This window comes from Festucalex cinctus, chromosome 7, assembly GCF_051991245.1.
Source record: "Festucalex cinctus isolate MCC-2025b chromosome 7, RoL_Fcin_1.0, whole genome shotgun sequence".
NCBI lineage: Eukaryota > Metazoa > Chordata > Actinopteri > Syngnathiformes > Syngnathidae > Festucalex > Festucalex cinctus.
The window spans coordinates 2,969,512-2,991,297 of NC_135417.1; the positions used below are offsets into that span (position 1 = coordinate 2,969,512).

At 37.8% G+C, this 21,786-nt stretch overlaps 2 protein-coding genes across 9 annotated transcripts; one reads left to right on the plus strand and one right to left on the minus strand.

The window, feature by feature from the left end:
• Nucleotides 1-140: 140 nt before the first annotated feature.
• them4 (thioesterase superfamily member 4) lies at nt 141-8,852 on the minus strand. 5 transcript variants are annotated; one of them, XM_077526690.1, is made up of 11 exons: nt 7,445-7,664; nt 7,201-7,363; nt 6,811-6,921; nt 6,581-6,705; nt 6,062-6,127; nt 4,348-4,523; nt 3,774-3,963; nt 3,525-3,687; nt 2,285-2,395; nt 1,661-1,785; nt 141-1,574 (listed from the first exon to the last, which is right to left on the minus strand). In XM_077526690.1, the coding sequence occupies exons 6-11, from the start codon at nt 4,486-4,488 to the stop codon at nt 1,531-1,533; spliced, it is 774 nt and encodes a 257-aa protein (XP_077382816.1). In that variant the 5' UTR covers nt 4,489-4,523; nt 6,062-6,127; nt 6,581-6,705; nt 6,811-6,921; nt 7,201-7,363; nt 7,445-7,664; the 3' UTR covers nt 141-1,530. The 5 variants fall into 5 exon arrangements, with proteins under 5 accessions (XP_077382816.1, XP_077382815.1, XP_077382818.1 ...); XM_077526689.1 differs by lacking the exons at nt 6,062-6,127; nt 6,581-6,705; nt 6,811-6,921; nt 7,201-7,363; nt 7,445-7,664 and adding an exon at nt 4,611-4,946; XM_077526692.1 differs by lacking the exons at nt 141-1,574; nt 1,661-1,785; nt 2,285-2,395; nt 3,525-3,687; nt 3,774-3,963 and adding an exon at nt 8,353-8,852 and having other exon boundaries at nt 4,355-4,523.
• Nucleotides 8,853-10,919: 2,067 nt separating this feature from the next.
• LOC144022152 (uncharacterized) lies at nt 10,920-16,657 on the plus strand. 4 transcript variants are annotated; one of them, XM_077526696.1, is made up of 6 exons: nt 10,920-11,011; nt 12,751-13,072; nt 13,978-14,032; nt 15,064-15,178; nt 16,285-16,348; nt 16,379-16,657. In XM_077526696.1, exons 1-6 carry the CDS (start codon nt 10,935-10,937, stop codon nt 16,439-16,441), a joined length of 696 nt encoding a protein of 231 aa, XP_077382822.1. In that variant the 5' UTR covers nt 10,920-10,934; the 3' UTR covers nt 16,442-16,657. The 4 variants fall into 4 exon arrangements, with proteins under 4 accessions (XP_077382822.1, XP_077382820.1, XP_077382824.1 ...); XM_077526694.1 differs by having other exon boundaries at nt 16,285-16,657; XM_077526698.1 differs by lacking the exon at nt 10,920-11,011 and adding an exon at nt 11,018-11,166 and having other exon boundaries at nt 16,285-16,657.
• The last annotated feature ends 5,129 nt before the right edge of the window (nt 16,658-21,786 follow it).

A 21,786-nucleotide genomic window follows, 5' to 3' on the forward strand; every position in this document is an offset into this window, starting at 1 on the left:
CTCGCAGTCCCGAGACGGCATGACTTGAGTTACGTCACCGACTGTTACGTAATAGCAGCGGGTCAGGTTCTGTTTGGGAATGGGCTGGTTAGGATATATAATCCCATTTTACTTGGCTCACTAAATAGTCCAAAGTGGACGTTAGGTATGACATTTTATTTCAAATTAATACACACACTTGTATATTTCTAAAATATATGTTTATTACTATGTGGTTGCAGTGGTGTAAAGATTGCATTGCATCATACCGAGGGCTACTGGAGTGACTCCAAATTTTTGACCCCTTCATAAGCTCACCGAAAGATTAGAAACACACAATCATAACTGCAGTTATTCATTCACATACAACAGCAAACTGCAATTAACATGTCACTTTACGTTTTTTGAGATGCAAGATGCCATTCATTCCTCTGGATGGTGAAGCAGCCATAAGGATCTCTTTGTAGACATGCTGGTTGATCATCTGGCCCACATTGAAGGGGGAAACTTGTAGTTCAAATTGTTTAAATCATTTTTGTGACACCAGTCTTGGAAATTAAATGATACAATAAATAAATATAAAATGAATACAAACTTAACTACAACCACAACATTTGTAATTAATATTATTGCAATAAAAACCAAGCTTAGTTCTTTATAAAAGCATCATTTTTAATACCACTCTAAAGCATGTCTCATCACCTAACCTTAGCACACAATAAAAAATAACACAGGTGACCAATACTATTTGTTTCTGTTCTGGGTGACTGTGATAAAGAGTTTTTAACCGAAAAACTTCCACAAACTTGACCACGAGTCTTCACCCACACACACGAGCACAAACAACCACGAATACGTTTGTAGATAGCAAGGTAAATTTTCCAACTGTGTTAGAACTGAGGTTTAAGAAGTGAGGGGCCCTATAAGACTGACAAACCACACAACTGCGTGCGCTTAAATAAGCGCATTTGTGTGTGCCGTGTCAGCATTGTAACTGGTAAGTACTGAAAAACATCTCAGTGAATTGTGCAACATAAATGGGGTCTGGAGAAAAAAAAAACATATGATGGAAACCCATTTATAATTGTAATTCACACATTTGCAAACAACGTTTAGTCTATTCCATAAAATAGCCAAAAGCAAGGCTTTATTGTGGAACAAACATACTGTAAGGTACAGTTTCAAGTATTCACTGCACTCAGGAACTCTAGTAAAATAACAGTTAAATAAATGATGCTTAGAAATGTGTTGGTGTTAGTAAAACGCGAGGTAGTCAAATGAAGTGATAACATACTGTACAGTATTTCCTCCATCCATTTTCTAATAGCGCATGTCGTCACTAAGGTTGCCAGCGTGCTCACTCACATTCACACGTATGGACAATTGAAAGTATTCAGTGAATGTAACATGCCCATATTAGATACTCCAACCTCAGACTCAGAAATGTGTTGCCCATGTAGAGAAGGTAACTTGCCAAATAAATATTTAAAATAATACAGTACTTCAAGGCACGCCAAAAAGGCCACTAGTTGAAATGCAGTTGTTTTTCTGTCACATTCCCAACAAATGGCTGACGTTAATAGATAGGAAGAGTGCTAAAAAAGACGAGAAAAAAACAGAAAACAACATTAAGGAAATAGAATAACTGTCAGATAACGTAATAAGCTGTAAATGATGTTACCTGTTGCCTCAGTGTGCAGCTTGGCGCCATCAGTGCTGGTCACTTTACAGGAAATGAACGTTTTTCTGCCTTCCTTGTTATCAAGAGAGGATTCCATCAACACGGTACTTCCCAACGGGATGGGGCTTTGAAAAAAAATTAAAAAAATCATTGACAGTTTATAATGCAGAGGAATATCCATCCATCCATTTTCTTGATCGCTTATTCCTCACAAGGGTCGCGGGGGGTGCTGAAGCCTATCTCAGCTGGCTCCAGGCAGTAGGCGGCGTACACTCTGGACTGGTTGCCAGCCAATCGCAGGGCACACAAAGAACAACCATCCACACTCACAAGCACTCGGGACAATTCGGAGCACCCAATTAACCTGCCATGCATGTCTTTGGAATGTGGGAGGAGACCGGAGTACCCGGAGAAGACCCACGCGGGGAGAACATGCAAACTCCACCCAGGAAGGCCAGAGCCTGGACTCGAACCCGAGTCCTCAGTACTGGGAGGCGAATGTGCTAACCACTCATCAACTGTGCCACCCGCAGAGGAATATAGACCACATTAAACAAAAACAACAATTCCAATTAATTACACATCAGAAATAAATACTGCACGTTATTGTAAAAGCATTGTTACCTGCGGTAATTGATGTTGAGATTGGCAGTCATTACTGGTCCAGACAAGAAAGTTGCATGAGCGCCTGTGACGGAGTCAATCATAGTGGCGATCGCCCCCCCATGGACATGCCTGGAAAATACATGTAACATCTTTTCAATGAGTCACGGTTCCTACTTTTCCCTTCAAACAAAACTCCAAATATATTAAGATGTATTAAGGCCACACAAGAAGGAAGACAAATCAATGCAAAAATGTGTCATTTTAAAGACATTTCACATGAGTAAAGTTGTAATATATAAAAAAAAAAAAAGCCAGATTTTTTGCAATATTATATTTTAGTTGTGTAGTATAGTTGTTACAATAAAATTTACATTCTTGCCATAATATTATGGAGGGGAAATCCATACATAAGCTAAAGCTCTTAAAAAAATTAAGACATAATTTTGTGACAATTTTAAAAATAGTATAATACGAAATAAATTTGATGATAATATAGCCCCAATATTGAAAGAAAAAAATAGTACAAGAAAAAAAAACCACAATTTATAAAGGCAGACTATTACAGGGGGTAAAAATGCAATTTTCCAATAATAAACGTTAATATAAAAATAAATAGGTCTCTTTTGCAAGACCAAAACAAAACAAAACAAAAAACAGTATGACAAAAAAAATTACATAGATATAGCTGTAATAGTTAAAGAAAAAGTCCACATTTAACATCAATAAAGATGAAAAAAAATCATAATTTGGTTGCAGTTAAGTTGAACTATTACCTGACAAAAATATTAAAGGGATTTTTTAATGAATAGATATTAAAAGAAAAACGTTTTATAAGAATATGCCTGTAAGACAAAGTTCATTTTTTGATGTAAATAAACTTTAAATAAATAATAGGAAATGTTCTTAAATTTTCCAGAGTGCAGTCAAAAGATTTTATTTTAGGAGGATAAATAATGCAAGAGAAAACTTGTAAGTAATTTTATGAGAATTTAGTTGTCATAATATGAGCAAAAACAATGCTGGAATTTCCTAAGAACTGTATAAAGTGAAGAATATCCCTCCATTTGAAGAAAAACAGCAACAAAGCATGATGCAGCCACCACAATCCTTTCACTGCAGGTGTGGTGCTCTTTTGGTGATAAGCATTGCTGTGTTAGCACCAAACATACCTTCTGAAATTATCGCCAAAAAGTTCATCATTTTATTTGGGATATTTTGCCAGCTTTTTACATGCTTTTTAAATGGGCTGATGACTCACCCTGGCGGCCCCTCCAGCAAGTGTCCAGCCTGGAAAATGCAGACACATCTCTGCTCTTCTTTGTTAATAAACATGGCATATTCAAATGCAGCTCCTGTGGTTTTGATACTGCGCGTAAAAAGACGATTTTTGGACTGGATGAACTTGCTCAGATAGGCTCCTCCTGAGAAGAGAAGAGGTGTGATGAGTCGGCAGCTTCATGCAAATGTTTGATTGTACAATGTTTGAGACTTTGCTGTTGGCTTTCACCTGTGGCATACTTGAGGGTGCGATTGTAACTGGGCACTCTCCTCCAAGGTCCCCTCTGTTTCTCTCCAGATTCATTTTCCACCTCACACTGGCTGCTGTAGAAGTCATACAAGCGCATCATTTCCGCACTCCATGAGGAGTTGGGCAGGCTGAAGTCCCGAGGCTTCAGGGAAAAGGAAAACGGCAGCGCCTGTAGGACGACGATGACATACAAAATTGGTATGCAATCATTTTTCTCAGATTCAAACCAAGAGCTTGACCTGCGAGGCAAGTCTTTTGATTTTGTCGTTATGGCCATGCAAACTACTACAGACTGCAAGTTAAAGTGTTAAAGTTAATGACTCATATTGAAGTTAGAAAAATAAACGTTCATAATATGCTAATGGCTCATTTACCTTTATTTTTGTGTCAGCCTAACAAATAGGACTTGTATTTGGAGGTGGTCAAAATTAGCAATATATCATTTTTCAAATTCGTTCATCCCAAATGCTAATTCATTTTCATACATTGTAATCCTAAGGTTACAAACAGAGACAACCCCATTCACCACATCCTTCTCGAACAGTGTACATACCACCATGGTCCGCACAAAGCTGCTTCTGAATGGCAACAACCAGGTAGATGAATGGCAGAGATGAGGCTTGACTGGTGGAGGTGAAGTAAAGCAATGGCAGCCCGTCAATAGCCGGAACAGGCTCCTAGCCATCTTCGACATGACGAGCCTCCACTAGATTACTCGTACAGTAACAACTGTCGGTCAGAAATGTATGAATTAAGGGAACGCCGGCGTCAAAACGTCGCGAACGAAAAGCGCTAAAATTAACAAAATTCATTTACCGGACGCATATTTTAACACCGGCTAAGGTGAAATATTATAACAGCTTGATGTAATTTAAATGACTTTCACTGGAACTGGTTCACCCATTGGGTTCACCCTTGTCAACTTCCGCCATGAGGAAAACGTGACGTGACGTCGATTAGCTCACGTGGTTCATCCCTGCATTGTAATTGGGTAAGAGTTCCTGTAACGTCACGCGTACGCATGGTAACCAAAGTAAACTAAAACACTTAACCACATCATGTTTTGCAAGCATTTTATCTTGGCTATTTTAAATGTCAATATTGACATATCACCACAAACATCTCATGTATATATTTAATTAGCATTACAAGTTTTATTTTATTTATATATTTATTTATTTATAATTTGTCATCGTCAGACGTCAATATTATTCTTCCTTATTCACAATATTACTTGAGTGCCTGGAGCGTAATTAGACAACACTTATATTACATTTTGTGTTGTATTGTTTTTTCCTACTTCAATTAAATTTATTTGAATCCCTGCTGTTTGTTTTTGTTTGTACATTGTTTCTTGAATTCTGTCTGTCTACCTCTCTCTCTCTTGTTCTCTCATGTGAGGGCCACAATATTATCGTGAAGCAAACCTCCTACAAAACATTATTGTAACAAGGGAGAACAATTTTGGTGGAGTAGACAAACAAACCAAAATACATAATTTATTAAATCAACGTATTCATGAATATCTGCTCATGGTTTGGCCCATAACACATGAAATGCATTGTTAATGATTGAATTACACATGCGATCTAAAAATGACACTTTTTTTATGCTCTGATGTTTTAAAATGATTATTCTTGCAAATGCAAAATGAATTTGTTACGTCAAACTAAACTGGGGTGTTAACCCATCGCAAATGCAAAGCCGCTGTTATATTGAGTGATTGGTATGATATCATTAACTTGCCAGACCATTGTTGGTAATTCATGAATAACAAATGCACTAACCTTCTGGCTGTCATAAAACAATAAATGTCAACAGCTTGTTTTGTATATTAATTAAAGTAAAATATTTTTACACATACAAAAATAAGATTCTCCAAAATAGATGAATAAAACCATTCATATGCTTTCTTTAAGCAACCAATCATCAAAAACATTCACAGCACATCTACAATATTGTCAATCAATAGAAGTGAGAGCAAAATTCAAGTCCATGTGTCCTATGTTTGCTTTTGCAAGCTGCCTCTTCGTTTGATTGGGTTTAAAATTAAATATAGGGGAAAAAATTAAATTAAGTAAGATTAAATGTCTTGACTAGCTTGAGCTCCCAGTGGGGGCCTGGTCTGCATTGACTTAGAACTGCAGAAGGAAATTAAATAGCCAGATTAAATTTGCCATTAATTCCAATTGTTTTCATCATTTGCACGGGATATGACAGGACACGCAATGTTAAGGATGAAGGCAAAACTGCTCCTTCCAAATTACCGCTGGTAAGATTCCATCACATTCTTGAGGGATGGTGGACATTGACATTGACAGACAGGAACAGGGCTACAAAACAGAAAAGAAAGTGAAGAAACATGTTAGAGACATAAGAACGCTGGTCAATTTAACATGTTTACATTTTGTGCTTCAACTAAATACTGTAATTGAATTTGACCAGTAATTGACTGCTTGATCTTGTAGTTCGCATTAATGTTATTTCACTATGAATATTGTAATATCTATGTTTGTCCTGCTCTCAGATTGTCATAAAGTACAGGTCACAGCTGTATCAGTGCTGTGCTGACGTGTAGAGAGAGGTACAATGAGAATAAGTCGAGTTGGTTTCTTGTTTGATTATGTACAGATCGAACAGAAAGCATGAGTGGGAAATTATGTGCCTTGCAGATGAAGTGGCAAGTTATACCATGCAGGGTCAACATCAGGGATTTGGGGTCCACGCCAATCCTAGAAATTTAAATAAATTCATTCATTAAAAAACAAAAAACAAACTGATGTTACCTGTTGCTTCTGTGTGCAATGTGGAACCATCGCTGCTGGTCACTTTACAGGAAATAAAATGTTTCCGACCGGTGCTCTTATCAAGGGACGATTCAATCAACACGGTACTTCCCAGAGCAATAGGGCTTTAGAAAGGCACAATTAAAATGTGATTAATGTAAATATTTGTCATAAATACATGTAAATGCCAGTTTAACATAGTTTTCTCTTTTTTTAAAATAGTTTTTCACCTGTAGTAATTCATGTTGAGGTTGACAGTCATCACTGGTCCATAGACATGGGTAGCGTGTATCCCAGTTGCAGTATCAATCATGGTGGAGATTGCCCCCCCGTGGACAATCCTGGAAATACACATACTTTGTACTAACCATATTTATTAATTTGAATTCCACTGCAACCAATATTTTCTGGAAAAAGCATTTCTAATGAGACACACTCACTTTTTATGTACACAGTGTGTGGCTGTTCAGTGCAATATGGGCAAAAATTAAATATCAGGCAGATGCTATGTTAGAGCGAGAGAGAGAGAGAGAGAGAGAGAGAGAGAGAGAGAGAGAGAGAGAGAGAGAGAGAGAGAGAGAGAGAGAGAGAGAGAGAGAGAGAGAGAAGAAACGACTCACCCTGGTGCCCCCTCCAGCAGGTACCCAGCCTGAAAAATGCAGACACTTCTTTGCTCTTCTTTGTTAATAAAAACAACATACTCAAATGCAGCTCCAGCTGTTTTGATGCTGCGGGTAAACTCACGAGCATTTGCCTGGATGTACTTGTTGAGGTAGACCCCCCCTGACGAGGCAAACATATTCGTTATCAGTCCAATGCAAAAAATCTAAGCATACAAAGACGCTTTTGTCTTTTCAGACTTACCTATCAGCGTGGCACTGCCAGGCTCAACTTTGCTAACATCGGTCCATGTACTTTCACCATTTTCCGACATATGGAAACGATCATAGCTGGGCAGTCTCCTCCAAGGTCCCCCCCGTTTCTCTCCTGTATCATTGTCCACCTCACACTGGCTGTTGTAGTAGCTATACAAGCGCATGGTTTCTGAACTCCATGAAGAGTTGGGCAGACTGAAGTCCCGAGGCTTCAGGGAAAAGGAAAAGGGCAGTATATGAAGGGGGTGGTGGGGTGTAGTTATTCCTATAGTCAGAGGTGGGTAGTGCAGCCAGAAATTGTACTCAAGTAAGAGTATACAGTTACTAATAGGATGACTTAAAAACAAAAACAAAACAACGTAGTCCCTGAAATAATTACTTGACTGAGTATTCAGTGTAAAAATTACTCAAGTAATGAGTAACTGATTAGTAACTAATGATTTGTTTATTGTTTGAAGGTGAAATAAACAAAAATAAGAACATGCAAATTCAAACACTCTTCAGTACCAGTTTAGAATATACAATACCTTTTTTATACTAAACAAAAATCTAAACTAAGGCAAATTCAGTGACAATTTAGGGTCTTAATTTATTTGTTTACGTACGGGTAAAAGCGCGACAGGCTTACCAGGTAGAGACCTAATTCTACGTACAGCTAAGGTTTTCGTTGTTATGAAAAATGTAAGTCACGAGTCAAAATGGCAGTCAACTCGGTGAAATTACGCTCTCCGCTCATTGAAAAGCATTGAATCCTTGTAATTTGGTTTATGAGGATTACTTTTGATTTCAAAATGTTTTGAAAAGTCGTTTGAAATTTTGACTACTATAACATTCTGACCGGCTTCGTTTGTATGATAGTCATAGGCAAAAGCAATACAATCCGCCGTTTGTTTTCACCGTATAGGAAGCATTTGCGTTGCGCTGCATTGGAGAAACATCAGAAATGTTCAGAATTGCCATTACAATTCATACCACCAACGTCCGCACGAAGCTGTTTGTGAATGGAAGCCAGGTAGCTGGATGGCCGAGCTGATTATATATGGAAGAAAGGCCCTGACAGACCTTCAAATTCGAAATGAACTCGTCGCCATGATTACAGAAAAATTAGTTTCAAATTGGTCAGCGAAAAAGTTCGACAGGGTCGATAGAGCAGATCATAGATATGAACACGATACACTGAAGCACTGTGAGCCAATGGGAAGAAACGTAACCACATGGCGGCCATCTTGAGACAGGGCTATTCGGTCACTCTCAATGGAACACGGACTTTAAAATACTGAAACTGTAGATTGCTCAACTCTCCAAAATTCTTAACCGATTTTTGTTGCTAGATAGGACACATGAGATCACACGAGCAACTACGCCGCGTTAAAAAAAATAAAAAAATAAAAAATATTAATAATCTGCGATTTAAAAATTTAGCTACCTTGATCAGGTTTGTAATAAACCAATCAGTTTCTAAATCCGTCATGAATTCAACGAGTTAAAGTATTATTTAAATCATCCACTGTACAGCGAACCAGATCAGTCCCCTGTCCTAAGATGGCCGACCAGTGGTTACACTGTTGACTCCGCCTTGAGTATCTAGCTAGTGATCACATATCTATGGTTCGGAATCACAACAAACAACGCCATATCCGTCGTTAACCTTTCCCACCCCGGTAAACATTATCTTTACCGGAAGCTCACAGTAACAGAAGGCGTATGTAATTTCTTCGCTTACTTGAAAAGAAAAACACTGGCTGCTTCAATATAATTTGTTTTGAGTAGGGAAATCCAACTTCCTTAGGGAGTCACATGGCTCATTCTTGAGCTGTGATTGATCTTACAATCCTGCACAATTACACATGAAAATGTTGGCTTATGAGCTGTATTAAATATTTCTCAATTTAATTTTAATACAAAAGAGTAATGAGTGTAGTAACACAAAAGTACAAAATGCAGTCCTGGATGGCTCCAACAAAAGTTTCGCTGTCAGCCTTGGTTGTTTTTGCGTTCTCTCTACTGTGGCACATTACCACACAACGTCCTACAAGAACAACAAAAATAAACAAAAAGTGTTAGTGCATTTGGCAGAAAACAACCAATTGTTTCTCCTCAGACAAAATGTTTTTCAGATCTTACTGCACTTCTGCAAAGGTCGGATCAGAAAAAATGCAAAGAGCTTTGTCTCGGTCCAAAATATGCTGTTTGACATTCTGCATTTCCTCCTCAGCTTTTCTTTTCTGCTCTGCGTGATCAGCTGAACAGTGTGACAAAAGACAAGAAACATACAACAATAAGAAATAATTTGACTGTCATTAAAGAAAATCTTTTAAATATAAATGACAGCAGTTACATGTACTTCATATTACATTCAACCAGGGTTTATTCCATAACACCATTTGGAATGTGAGGGAAAATACAATACATACCTTTGAATTTATTAATGGCTTCTATGGCAGCTTTCGTCTTGCTCTCTGCACTTTCCTAACGAAAAAAAAAAAAAAAGTCGTTAGAACTAGTTTTTACAGTTTTATCTAGTGCAGTGCCAGTGAGTCTCAATTTGTATTATAGTGTCACCAGTGGTACACAGGCGCCCTCGAGTGGTAGGCAAGAGAATCACTGCCTACAGTCAAGTCAAGCCATCTTTATGTATAATAAATCTATAATCCATAATAAATAGAATAGGATGTGGTCCTTCTCTCATGAATCTACATTTAAAAAAAAAACTGACACACTGTCTCTCAATATTGCGTAAAGTACAGTTACACACGTGATAACCGCAATAATACTCATCAAAATGTGTCAATCAAAAGTAAGCCTTAGCATTTTTCAAAAGGTTGAATGTTGTATTTGCTCTGAATGTGCAGATGTACCGAATGAAATGGATGTAAGTTTGCATTCAAAATGAAAACTGGAAATAATTCTGTGCTAATGCGAAGATTGTTGTTGCACTTGCCATCTCTTTGGCGCATGCCTGCAAACTTTTTTGATGGTCCTGCTCGGCTTTTTCAGCGGCTGCTTTGCGCTTCTTCAGTTCCTCCACCCTGCCCATGATGGACGCCAGGTTCGTCTTCAGATCCTTGTTTTGTGTTTTTATCAAGCTGATGGCTTTCTCTCCCCTCTTGGCCTCGGCAAGGTGCTCCACCGTGCGTGTTTTTAAATGGCGCATTTGCAGCTCCTGGCGTACGGTCTGGAGGATCATCAGGGCCATTACAGCCACGCTGGCCAAGGTTAAAACAACCGCTAACTTCATATTTTGTTCGAACTCACACAGCTCGCGTCAGCCGGACTCACCGAACCACTAGTTCACGTGGGCGTGGTCAAATCACCTATTTCCTCATTGCGTGGTGTGACGCACCGACAAACATATCTTGATAGGGTGACGCTCAGGTTGCTTGTTGTGTTATCCTGAGCTGATTGGACTTTTTTTTTTTTTTTTTTTTAATCCATGACACCTTCTGAAAAAAAGATCACTGACTTTTGCCACACTTTCAATGGTACTTTTCAAACTGGTGCTGTCAGAAAAACATCTTGCCAGGCGTCAGTTTTGCAACACTACACATGTCATTCGGTGAGCCATGAGCACTAGTGGAATTATACAGCATGCTTAGAAAACGGCAAAGAAGCTGTCTAATGCTGGTGGCCTCAATCCTGTCTGAATGATACTTGAAATGAAATAGAAAAAAAGGAAGTCTAAACTGACTTTTGGGACATCCTGTATTATATGTGAGTTTCACTTTTTGAATTAAACTTTTAACAAAAAATACCTTTTCTACAATATTACATTTTGTTGAAATGCAACCGTAGATGTAAATATTTGAGGTATATTCAACATTTCATTCAACATGTGTCTGTTCTTGAATGTAAAAAGACTTTAGGGTGTGTTGTATTGACACTTGTTTTTTCAGTATTTTTTTTTCACTTTAATAACACACCTTTGTTGCAATCCCATTGTATTTATTCAACATATTGATGAGATGTTTGACACACTAAGATTTGAAAAAGAAAACAATATGACACATTTACCGTTATGGACTGCATTGCATTACTTATCCACAAACAACAATTTCTTCCCTAGTTAGTCATTTTCTACTGGAGAATTCAGTAACTATTTTCCTTTTCAGACATTGATAGAATTATGTATTTTTCATTCACAACCTTCAAATAAAACTGTGATCAGTTTGAAACAAATTAGACAGTTTCCCCTAGCTTAATGACATCCAGTGTTTGGGTATTAGTACTACAATGCCAAAACACTTAATTTCAAATTAGTTTTACCCTTACATGACTAACAGATAATTTGATTTAAAAAATAATTCTACATGTGCGTATACGAGGCAAAGACACACTAACCTCCACTAACAACCCATGCTAAACTTAGTCGAGTTGTGTTGCTTCAACATTCTTCCATGACACCAATTAGCCTGGACTTTAGCACCTTGTGGCATCTTAGAGCATTATAGGAAAAGAACAAAAGGCCCTTTTTTTTTTTTTTTTTTGCGAATACCTGACCATAGATTCCACAGGAAAAAAATAAAAATTTGTCACTAGTGAAGTGAACTCGCTGTATCATCTTTTTAAACACAGTTTTCAGAGGATGAACATTACAGCTGCATATACAACATGAAAGTAATTAAATATCAATTGTACGAACTTGTATGATGGAAAACAAGTTCATTCCAAATCGTTTGGAACCTCAAAATGTTGTATAGCCTATCGATACTGTCATAACCCTAACACCCCTGTATTTTTTATTTAATGTATTTTTTTACGACCTGTACACGACCCACCCATAATAATCACTGCTCTAAACATGCTACTGATAGTGTTAGGAGGAATATGAAAGCGTCCATGAGGAAAAAAAAAATAGTACAGGTAAAATATAACGACATTTCACAAGACAAACAAGTTTAATATGATTAAAATATTAAGGCTTTAGACACGAGGGACACGTACTTGAAAAATATGTTTAATATTAAAATACTAGAGCTTGAAAGAAAGACGGCTTTCATGCTGTTTAATATTTAGATTGTACATTTTAGACAATAATAATAAAAAAACGTTCAAATAAATAGCCCAAATGTATATATGACAAATAGTTTCGTAGTCAGGTAAAGGGCGTGTTTTACGGCAGACCTGGGCGTGTTTACGGCAGACCTGAACAGCTCGCTGATGAACGTCACAACCAGGTGCTCCGCGGTCGCGTTTTTATTTAGACCGATACGGTTCAATTCATACATTTTTGCTACATTTGACAAACTATAAGAGGAACCCGGAAACTAACCAAGCGGTGTTATGCCGTCTATTTAGAGCGACGAGACATCCCGGTGTGAATAGGATGAAGTTTCAACTGCTGCTGCCTCTTACCATTGGGTTGACCGTGGCCTTGGTGGTGATCATTAAAACCCGCAAACAAGAGCACGATCAAGTGGACAAACGGAACAGGTTCGAGCGTATGAAGCTGCGGGTGACGAACGACCTGCTGGGCGAGCACCAAACGGAAAAGATCTCCTTGGAGAATAAAATCGAGAGCGCCCAAAAGGAGGAGAAAGCTTTGCAGACCGATACTGAGTCGTGTGAGCAGAAAGCGCAGAAAAAGAAGAAAGCGGTGGAAGCGTGCCAACTTTCTGTGGTAAGGAACAATTATGTACTATTATCGTAATTATTTCACAAGATAATTGGCCTGTGATGAACACATCAAACCAGCATCACTAGCCCGCAGGTGTAGGAAAGTGTTTCCCAACATTTGTTGAGCAAAGATACACACATACAAGACCTATTATTTGAATATTACAGTCCACAAATATAACAACATATCACGAATTGAAAATGTCACACAAGTACAATTAAAGTGGCTGCACACCCCTGTTCATTTTGTTTTCCGAATGTGAGTGAGCATTATCAAATGGAGAAAATATGGCAAATTATTAAGAACTGGAAATTTCTCGAAAATTGATGCAGAAAATTGATTAGGGAGGGATGTGTAGACTTTTTATTTCCACTCTAATCACACTTTCTGCTCTCTGATGGAGGGGCTTTTCATTGTTCTACATATCCCAATGTAGTTAGATTTGCTTCATCTCTGACAGTAATGTCAATCAAAATTGGAGAAATGCTCAGATTATTTGACGGCATATACACATAATATATTACGCGTTTGATTTTTTGGGGGTTCACAGGTGACTCAAATGACCCCGTAACCAGTCCAGTCCACAAAACTGCATTGAACTGGGAATTTACAACAAAATAATATTTTCCGCTCAATACCCAAATTAGAAATGTCGTTCCTCCCCGGGACCCCCAAAAACATCCTCATATACTGCCACAACATTAACATACTACACGAGTTAGTGAAAGTGTGTGATACATTTAACTAACAGCTGCCCGGCAGTACAATCATGAATGTGCCTTTCATTCTTGATCATCCCAACGATAAGAGTGTGAAATTTTACTGTGGATTGTGCGTGGGTGTGTTTCACCGTGGCAGATGAATATCAGGTGAATTATGTTGCTGTCTTCCTCTTTCGTTTGCTACAGAAATCAGTGCAAAAAAAGGTGCCCAATCTTGAAGGAGAACTCCGTAATTTGCAAGGTAAATATTGTTGTGATGAATTGTCCCTAGCGAACACCACATTCCAGCACAAGGGTGTCCCTAATGCAGTCAACAGCAGAATCCCCAAAGCCATTGGACTTGCTGTCGTATGTCTAGAACCCTCGAGTGACGAGATGTGTGTGGAACTGTCCACATTCTTTTGCTTTTGTCTCCTCTCATGCACTGATTCTTGAGCTAACAGCCAATCGGAGTGATCAGTTATCACCAACTGCCGACACCATTTTGCATACTGGCGAATGACTGATCGACAGCTGAGAAGCACATTGACAGAACAATCTTTCAATTCTTCACAGTTCTAAATGTTGCTGTTTTTTTTTTAACTTCGATTTGTTCCTGTTTTTATTATGAGTGTGTTGGGCAAGGTTCTGGAACTTTGCGAATTTTATTTCATGAAACCATGACTGTGTGTGGATGGTATGATAAGCAATGACTTCTCAGCCATGATTATTGTGTGCTAAAGTTTGGAAATAATCCAGTAATCTTCAATAATGGTCAACCCAAGTATCAAATGTGATGAAAAGATTCTTTCATCTTCTGTATGCTGGTCAATAGTATCAACACTAGATTCATGGTCAGTCTAAATGTATGTACCCGTGTAAGGGATCCGTGTGGAAATGGCAGTAAGGTAGAATTTATTATCTGTACTACAGAATCACATACAGTATATGAAAACCTTCGCCTGGATGTAGAGGTGGTCGGAGAGTGGCCACCACATAGCTCCGCCCCTGTCAAATATACCGTGTCTGTAGCCTCTTTTACATAGAGCTCGAGAAAAAGCCACATCAGAACTGTATAGTACATTTGTACAGTATAAGTAAGTCACTAGTGCCTTGTGCAACACTTTGAATGTCAGGTGTTCACACCCCTGTTCTGGCATTCGACTTTAAGACGCGGGCACCATCCAGCCCTGTTACGGCTCTGATTCTATCGCTATGACGTAAAGTACAGTTCACACAGAACAACAACAGTTATTGTTATCGTTGGCTTAAAGTTCCTCGTATGACTTTCAGGTGAAACGAGTAAAGAGAAGGACTCATGGATTGCCAAACTGGAATCACTGAAAAAGGAACAACAGGCGCCCAGTGCACTGTGCGGCTTTTTGAAGAAAGGAGCAGACTCTGCAAAGTATGCATTGTTTTGACATCTCTGTGTGTATTTTGTATCCCAAATCCTGAGAGACAATTCAGTCTCATGTTTCAATGCCACCTAATCGCCTCTGAATGGTTTAGTACTTAACTCAACGACATAATGTGTGTCTTGTTTTACAGGCATCTTCTTCCTTCCGTGTGTGCTAATTTAGCAGCCTCAAATGTCTGGTTTATTCGGCAAAATGGTCAAAGGGGAGATTATGTACTATAGATGCCATGATATTGCAGTCCGTGTGAAGTGAAAATGAATATGTTTTATAAATTTGACACCACAGAAAAGTGTTCTCAACCCTGCAAAATTAGAGTGGTTAAAAATTTTTTGAAAGTACATAAAATGATGAAACAAACAAACAAACCATTTCTTCTGCTTTTAAATGCTGAGGGCTTGTCATGTCTGCACTGAAATTACGCCCCACTCAACTGCCAACTGTCAATCAAATATCACTATGTCCAACATCTACACATCGCTATATTTAAGCTGCAAAAGTACAGTATCTCTGCTTAAAGTTTCTGGTGGTTGGAATATATTCCGTCGTGTCGTTGCGGGGCTTTCTGAAGCAAGAAGCGCTATCCACCAGCTAGCTCGCAAGCTAACCATGGCACCTCTCGACCAATAGATTGGCAGCGGGCTTGTACGCCGCGTCTCCTCACTTCTGTAAATTGTGTCATCCAGGGAGGAAACATTTTCGGGGTTGAACCGCAGCTAGCTAGCTAACTAATTACACCTTGTAGTGGTCGAAATTTGTCAAGTAATTATCTAAGTAGCAATTGTGCTGATGTAAATACAAGGTGCCTAAATCTTGTTTTTGTAATGGGGGAAGGAGAGCCGAAGTGTGTCATTGTTTAGCCACGGCTCAAACAAAATCAGGAATACTGTCCTCAATCATTTGACGTCAAGAAATTAAGTGCCGAACAGACTCTCTTAGGGGGTCATAATTCCATGCTTGGACAGACGAACAATATGGCCCTGTAAATTGGAAGACATGCTGGTTTAACATTTTATCGCCACAGTTGAGCACTAAATGTTCTCAGCCTTAGCAAACATTAAATTACAGTCGAAACTTTTTTCTCTCTCTCTCGCAGGAAATTGTGTGGCGTTGAACCAGAAGCACCAAAGATAGAAGCACCTAAGACAGCACAGCCAAAGGCAGAGACCCCTAAACCAGAGAAACCAAAGGCAGAGACCCCGAAACCAGAGAAGTCAAAGGCAGAGGCCCCTAAACAAGAAGCAAAGAGTTGAGGACTTTGAGCCTGAGCAGGCTTTGGCGGAGACTTCTAAACATGTAGAACCATTGTATGGGCCTGAAACAGAAGGAATGTGAAACGTTACAAATTTTGCATCATTTTCTGCTAATTTTGCACTCCTGAAGTTGCCAGATTGGATGTTGCTATTCATTTTCAACATGTTATTTATTTTTGTGGCATGAATAAAATGCTCTCCCAACGTCTGCCTCTATTGGATGTGAAGATGCATGTTCTGTGTTTATACAATCATCAACATCATTCAAACAATGGTTTAATCTCTCCATGCGTGGACTGTTAAAACAGACTTCAGTTAATGATTTGGCTGGTTAAAGTCTCCTTTTCCCAGCATGTCTGACTGGTAGCAGGTGTTTGTCTTCTCACATGTAATACCTCTGTGTATTATGTTATATTTGTTGTGGACACAGAGTACTAAGGAACACTGCATGCACTCAATACAGTGTATGAGGAAATAATTAAATGTGAGTCACGTTCACGATCAAAGATTTCTACTAGAGTATAGCAATTTGTTTCATTTTACTGTCGATAACGACCCACAAAAAACAAACAAACCTAGAGATAATCTTTAACTATCCGTGTGTGTGTTTATATATAACAACCTTTGATGTCACACATTTTACAAGTGGACGTATTGCCTGTTGGCTTGTGAAAACATAAAGGGAGCCAACCAATCAGAAAGAGTCGCCTGCATCTGTCCCTCCCAATGACGACTTCATGTTATTTGAAACTTCCGCTGTATCTGTTTCATTGAAAGATATGTGAAAAGTACAGTAAGATACACATAATTAGACTAATACATATTGGTATCAGTAATAATAGTTTATATTGTATCAATATTTGCAGGAAAAAAAAAGTATGTTCAAATATGACAAGGCCTTTAAGAGTCTTTGACACATTCAAAACCAGACTAAAAGTGACTTAACATTACAGCATTTTGTGATTTAACCTTTTGGTCAGGTTTGACTTTGCCCCTCTTTGCACTCATCACATCTGTTTGAGTGAGTGTATTAAAAAGTGGCCCCGGGCTCACAATTAGGCGATCAGGGGGGCTGTCATTCTGCCCCAATAGGCCCACAAGGTCAATACAGTAGTTGTGGCTGTTGTGCTAGCGGGGGGTTCAACTTGGTTAGTCAAACTGATCTGGCCAACACAGACTGCTGATTTTTTCATGTTTTGTTTTAATTTGACTGCCAGGCGTTATAAAAACAAAACAAAAAAAATCCACAGTGCCAGCCGCTTTTGAGCATTTTAACTCATCTTTCAAGGCAAAAAGAATATTGTTTGCCTTTACTACATATACAATGTGGCTATGAAATGAAAGACCTCATTCCATTCATTGGAATTTTACTAATCATCATGAAACGTCTTTGGCAGTCAAAGAGTTAATTAGTGTATTCATCTCTTGATTGTCTTTACTATTAGAGCCTAAAATTGTAAATCAATAACTTTTTGTCATGTGCTGGAGGTTGGATCCCAAAACGCAGACACAAATAAGGTTTTAACTATTTATTCACATCGAGAGGCGTAGAACAAATTTGACTAGACAAGAAACAAAGAGAGTTGCACAGAGTGACAGTGGTAACAGAAGTAATAATCCGACAAAGACAGACAGTGAATCGATCTAATTGGTTGTGACTATGTAAAGGATTAAAGCCTGACATTACAAAGCTCATGACATCACATAGCATACAACCAGTTGAAACATCACATAGGGGTTTTCCAGTTGAAACCAGATGATGGTTACATCAGTACAAAACACTTGACCCAAACTTAACAGGTCATGAACTCCGCGTGACCCCAGACATGACACTTTTTGAAAGTAAAATTTGAAGCAAGGCTGTTTGAAGACATTTACAGTACACATAAAAAAAAAAAGTCAGCATGAAGAAATTGCTCAATTAGCGTCTTTATTGTACATTTAAGGAAGTACAAAATAATTTTGAAATGTTTTAAATGTATTTTTATTTGTATCCATTCATTTTCTATACTCATGTCTTCTCATGTGGGTTGCGAATGTGCTGTAGTCGACTTTTGGGTCGATGTACGGTGTCCACCCTGGACTGGTTGCCAGCTCATCAGATTTTTTACATTTTCAATTGAATTGTAAAATAAGTCTTTTGGATTAAACGTTAAAATATAAATAAACTAAAAATATAAAAATCATCACCCCTGGTGACCATCTTGACACTCATTTGCTCCCAGTGAGACATGGCAGCATCAGACCACTAGTGTATGTATATTAGGGATGTAACGATCCAAACATCACGATTCGATATTATCACGATATGAATGATGCTCACGATACGATAATTAGCACAATATTGTGGGGAGGTTGGCGATATTTAAAAATTGTCACAATATTGTAAAAAAAAAAAAGAAAAAAAAAAAGCACAATATTGTGTTTTTGTACATAACAGCAATGTTATGTTATTATTATTATTATTATTATTATTATTATTATTATTATTATTATTATTATTATTATTATTATGTTTTATTGTTATATTGTTATTATTATCCATCCATCCATCCATCCATCCATCCATCCATCCATTTTCTTGACTGCTTAATCCTCACGGGGGTTGCGAGGGGTGCTGGAGCCTATCTCAGCTGGCCCTGGGCAGTAGGCGGGGTACACCCTGGACTGGTTGCCAGCCAATCGCAGGGCTTGTTATTATTATTATTATTATTATTATTATTATTATTATTGTTGTTGTTGTTGTTGTTGTTGTTGTTGTTAATGCACGCACAGCTTCACAGGCATATTACATTCCCCTTCATTTGACAATTAGCATAGATTTTAAACATAGAAGGGCAAAAACATCCCTAATGAAAATTAAATTGCACTAAAAAAGTAGCCACCAGAGGGTACTAGAACTGCACAAATGCAAATCAACCTGACTTTTTTTTTAACAGATGTGTTGCATTTAAATATTGTGATCATGACGACGGCGATATTGTGGCAGTTTTAATATCACACTATCTCGATATTGCGCTTGTTGTTACATCCCTAATGAATATGTGTGTGAATGTGGTGTAGATAGCAATATATCAGGTTATATTTACCATAAAATATTTCAATTAGATATAATGGTAATAGAGGAAAATAATAATTTCAAAACACTCTTTAACCATTCTTGACATTTTATCTAAAACGTTTTCAAGCTAAATGATGTTATGAAAAACATACTGAAGTTAAAAAAATGTGTTTTTTTTGTGATTGTAAAATTAAATCAATGAAATTATCGCTATATTTTATTTATATCATCACTGTCCTGTGAAAAACACTTATGTCCAATTTTTTTTTCTTTTTTTTCCCTCTTTTTTTGGGGGGGGCGGGGGGGGGGGTGAATAGTTTCCTCCCATAAAAGTAAATTATATATATATATATATATAAATATATATATAAAGACAGCAATAGACATAAGTGTTTTTCACAGGACAGCGATGATATGCATTTTTGCATTGTTATCCTATTGACCAATGAATAGCATACTAGTCACGTTTCCAAAGTTCATCCTATGTGTGTCCTCCCTACAGGCAAGGACTGAAAGTTATTTGATTGTGCAGATGCAGTCATTAGTGCATATGTGCATGTGTGTGAGCTGACAGTGGGATGAACATCATGTCTATTGATCAGGCTGATGTGGAGAGGAAAGGCTGCAGGCCTGGATCAATACAAGTCTAATTACGACTGAAAGTGTGTGAATATGCGTGTCACTGGCATGAACGAGCCCAACTAAAAAAAAAAAAAAAAAAAAAAAAACTCACAGGCTGCTGTATATAAATACTGTCCCACTGAGGTATTGCTCACATACACTCATTTTTAACAGTTAATGCTCGTCAGGTATGACTTTATTACTTGGAACGAGAAATCTCGGTAAGTTGATGTTGATTTTTTTTGCAAAAATTTGTAGAGAGATGCTAATAAAATAATTTGCATGTTCACACCCATTTGTAAAGTGAGCCCCCAAGTTTTCCAAATCCTCCAAGCGGCATCCTTGACATTGCCAAATGTATTCTTGTCTCTTCTCTATTCACGTTTTGTGTCATGTTTTTAGGTCGCCAGAGCATTCAGCAGAGTTTTCGATCAGCTGGACGCTGTGTGATATGTTTGATATTCGGTTGTTCTTGTGTTTTTCCATGTCAACTAAATATCAGACATATTCCTACAGAGTCTGGCACTGCCATCGTGCAAATAAGAGTCCTCCCCGTTGAAGTAGTAAAGCGAAGGGCCTTGCTTCTAGGGATGCAAACGGGATCTTTTTGAAACACTGAAATAGATTTTGGGTCGATCACTATCAAGTGTCTTTGTTGCCCTCATCAGAATCAGTCAGTCGCAGGAAAATGTGGCTGAATGAAAATCTGAAGTGGCCAAACATTTGCATACATGATATCGTTTTACGTGATTTTATACGAGTCATTTCGATCACTATCAACTATTTTTATAATCATAGTGAATGCTTTTCATGTGTCTTGAAATTCCTGTCCACGCTGTCATTATGGGGTAACTGGACCTTTAAGAAACCTTCTGTTTTCAGTTTCATTATGATCAGAATTTTATATTTCATCAATGAAGGCTGAAAAAAGTGGATATTTGCACAGTAAATATTTACATTTGTGTATTGTAATTTTCACAATATTATGTGTGTAGCTGGATGTTGTTACACTTAACATGTCCACCCTGTCTTAGTGAAATATCAATTGATAAAATTTGAGAAATTTAAAATTTAATTGTTAAAAATTACACAATCTACTTGCAAACTGAATCGTTGCCAAGTGGAGATCAACCATCTACTTTATTAAAAATAAAATAAAATAAAAAGTCCACCCTGTCATTGTCCACCCTGTCAGCAAGTTTACATATTTTACTGTGTGCATGTAAATTTTCTGCTTGCAGTTAATTATTTACTTAATACAATGTATATGATATTCAAAACAAAATCTGAAGTTTTGGGGCTGAAATGGGGCGGTCTGAAGGGCACCTTATGATGATTATTTTAACAGAAGTAACGTGTAATATTAGCACTGTATGGTGTGAAAGGATTTCGGAATTCTCTTCCGTTTCAAATAAACATAATATGTAACCGTTGATCTTGTTTGCATCTCAATGTGGACTTCTCTCTCTCTTTATGTGGAATTACATCCTGTTCTGAGAGCAAACACGCTTGTGCTTTGAAGTATTTGTCAAGTGAAATTATGTGTTGGCCATTTGTACTCTAGAGGGGAGAAAGATAATTTTCCTTTCAACCATCGATGAACCTAAAAACAAACGTCTTCATGTTGAGATCCTAATGAAGAACATGAATTATAAATGTGAAC

Coding starts and splice junctions, on each gene's coding strand:
- them4 (XM_077526690.1), bottom strand. CDS start 4,488: ATGTCGAAGATGGCTAGGAGCCTGTTCCGGCTATTGACGGGCTGCCAT. Junction 3,688..3,773: donor CACCCTCAAGTATGCCACAG/GTGAAAGCCAAC, acceptor TTCTCTTCTCAG/GAGGAGCCTATCTGAGCAAG. Junction 1,786..2,284: donor CTCAACATCAATTACCGCAG/GTAACAATGCTT, acceptor TTTTTTTCAAAG/CCCCATCCCGTTGGGAAGTA.
- LOC144022152 (XM_077526694.1), top strand. CDS start 10,935: ATGGTACTTTTCAAACTGGTGCTGTCAGAAAAACATCTTGCCAGGCGT. Junction 14,033..15,063: donor AGAACTCCGTAATTTGCAAG/GTAAATATTGTT, acceptor TATGACTTTCAG/GTGAAACGAGTAAAGAGAAG. Junction 15,179..16,284: donor AAAGGAGCAGACTCTGCAAA/GTATGCATTGTT, acceptor TCTCTCTCGCAG/GAAATTGTGTGGCGTTGAAC.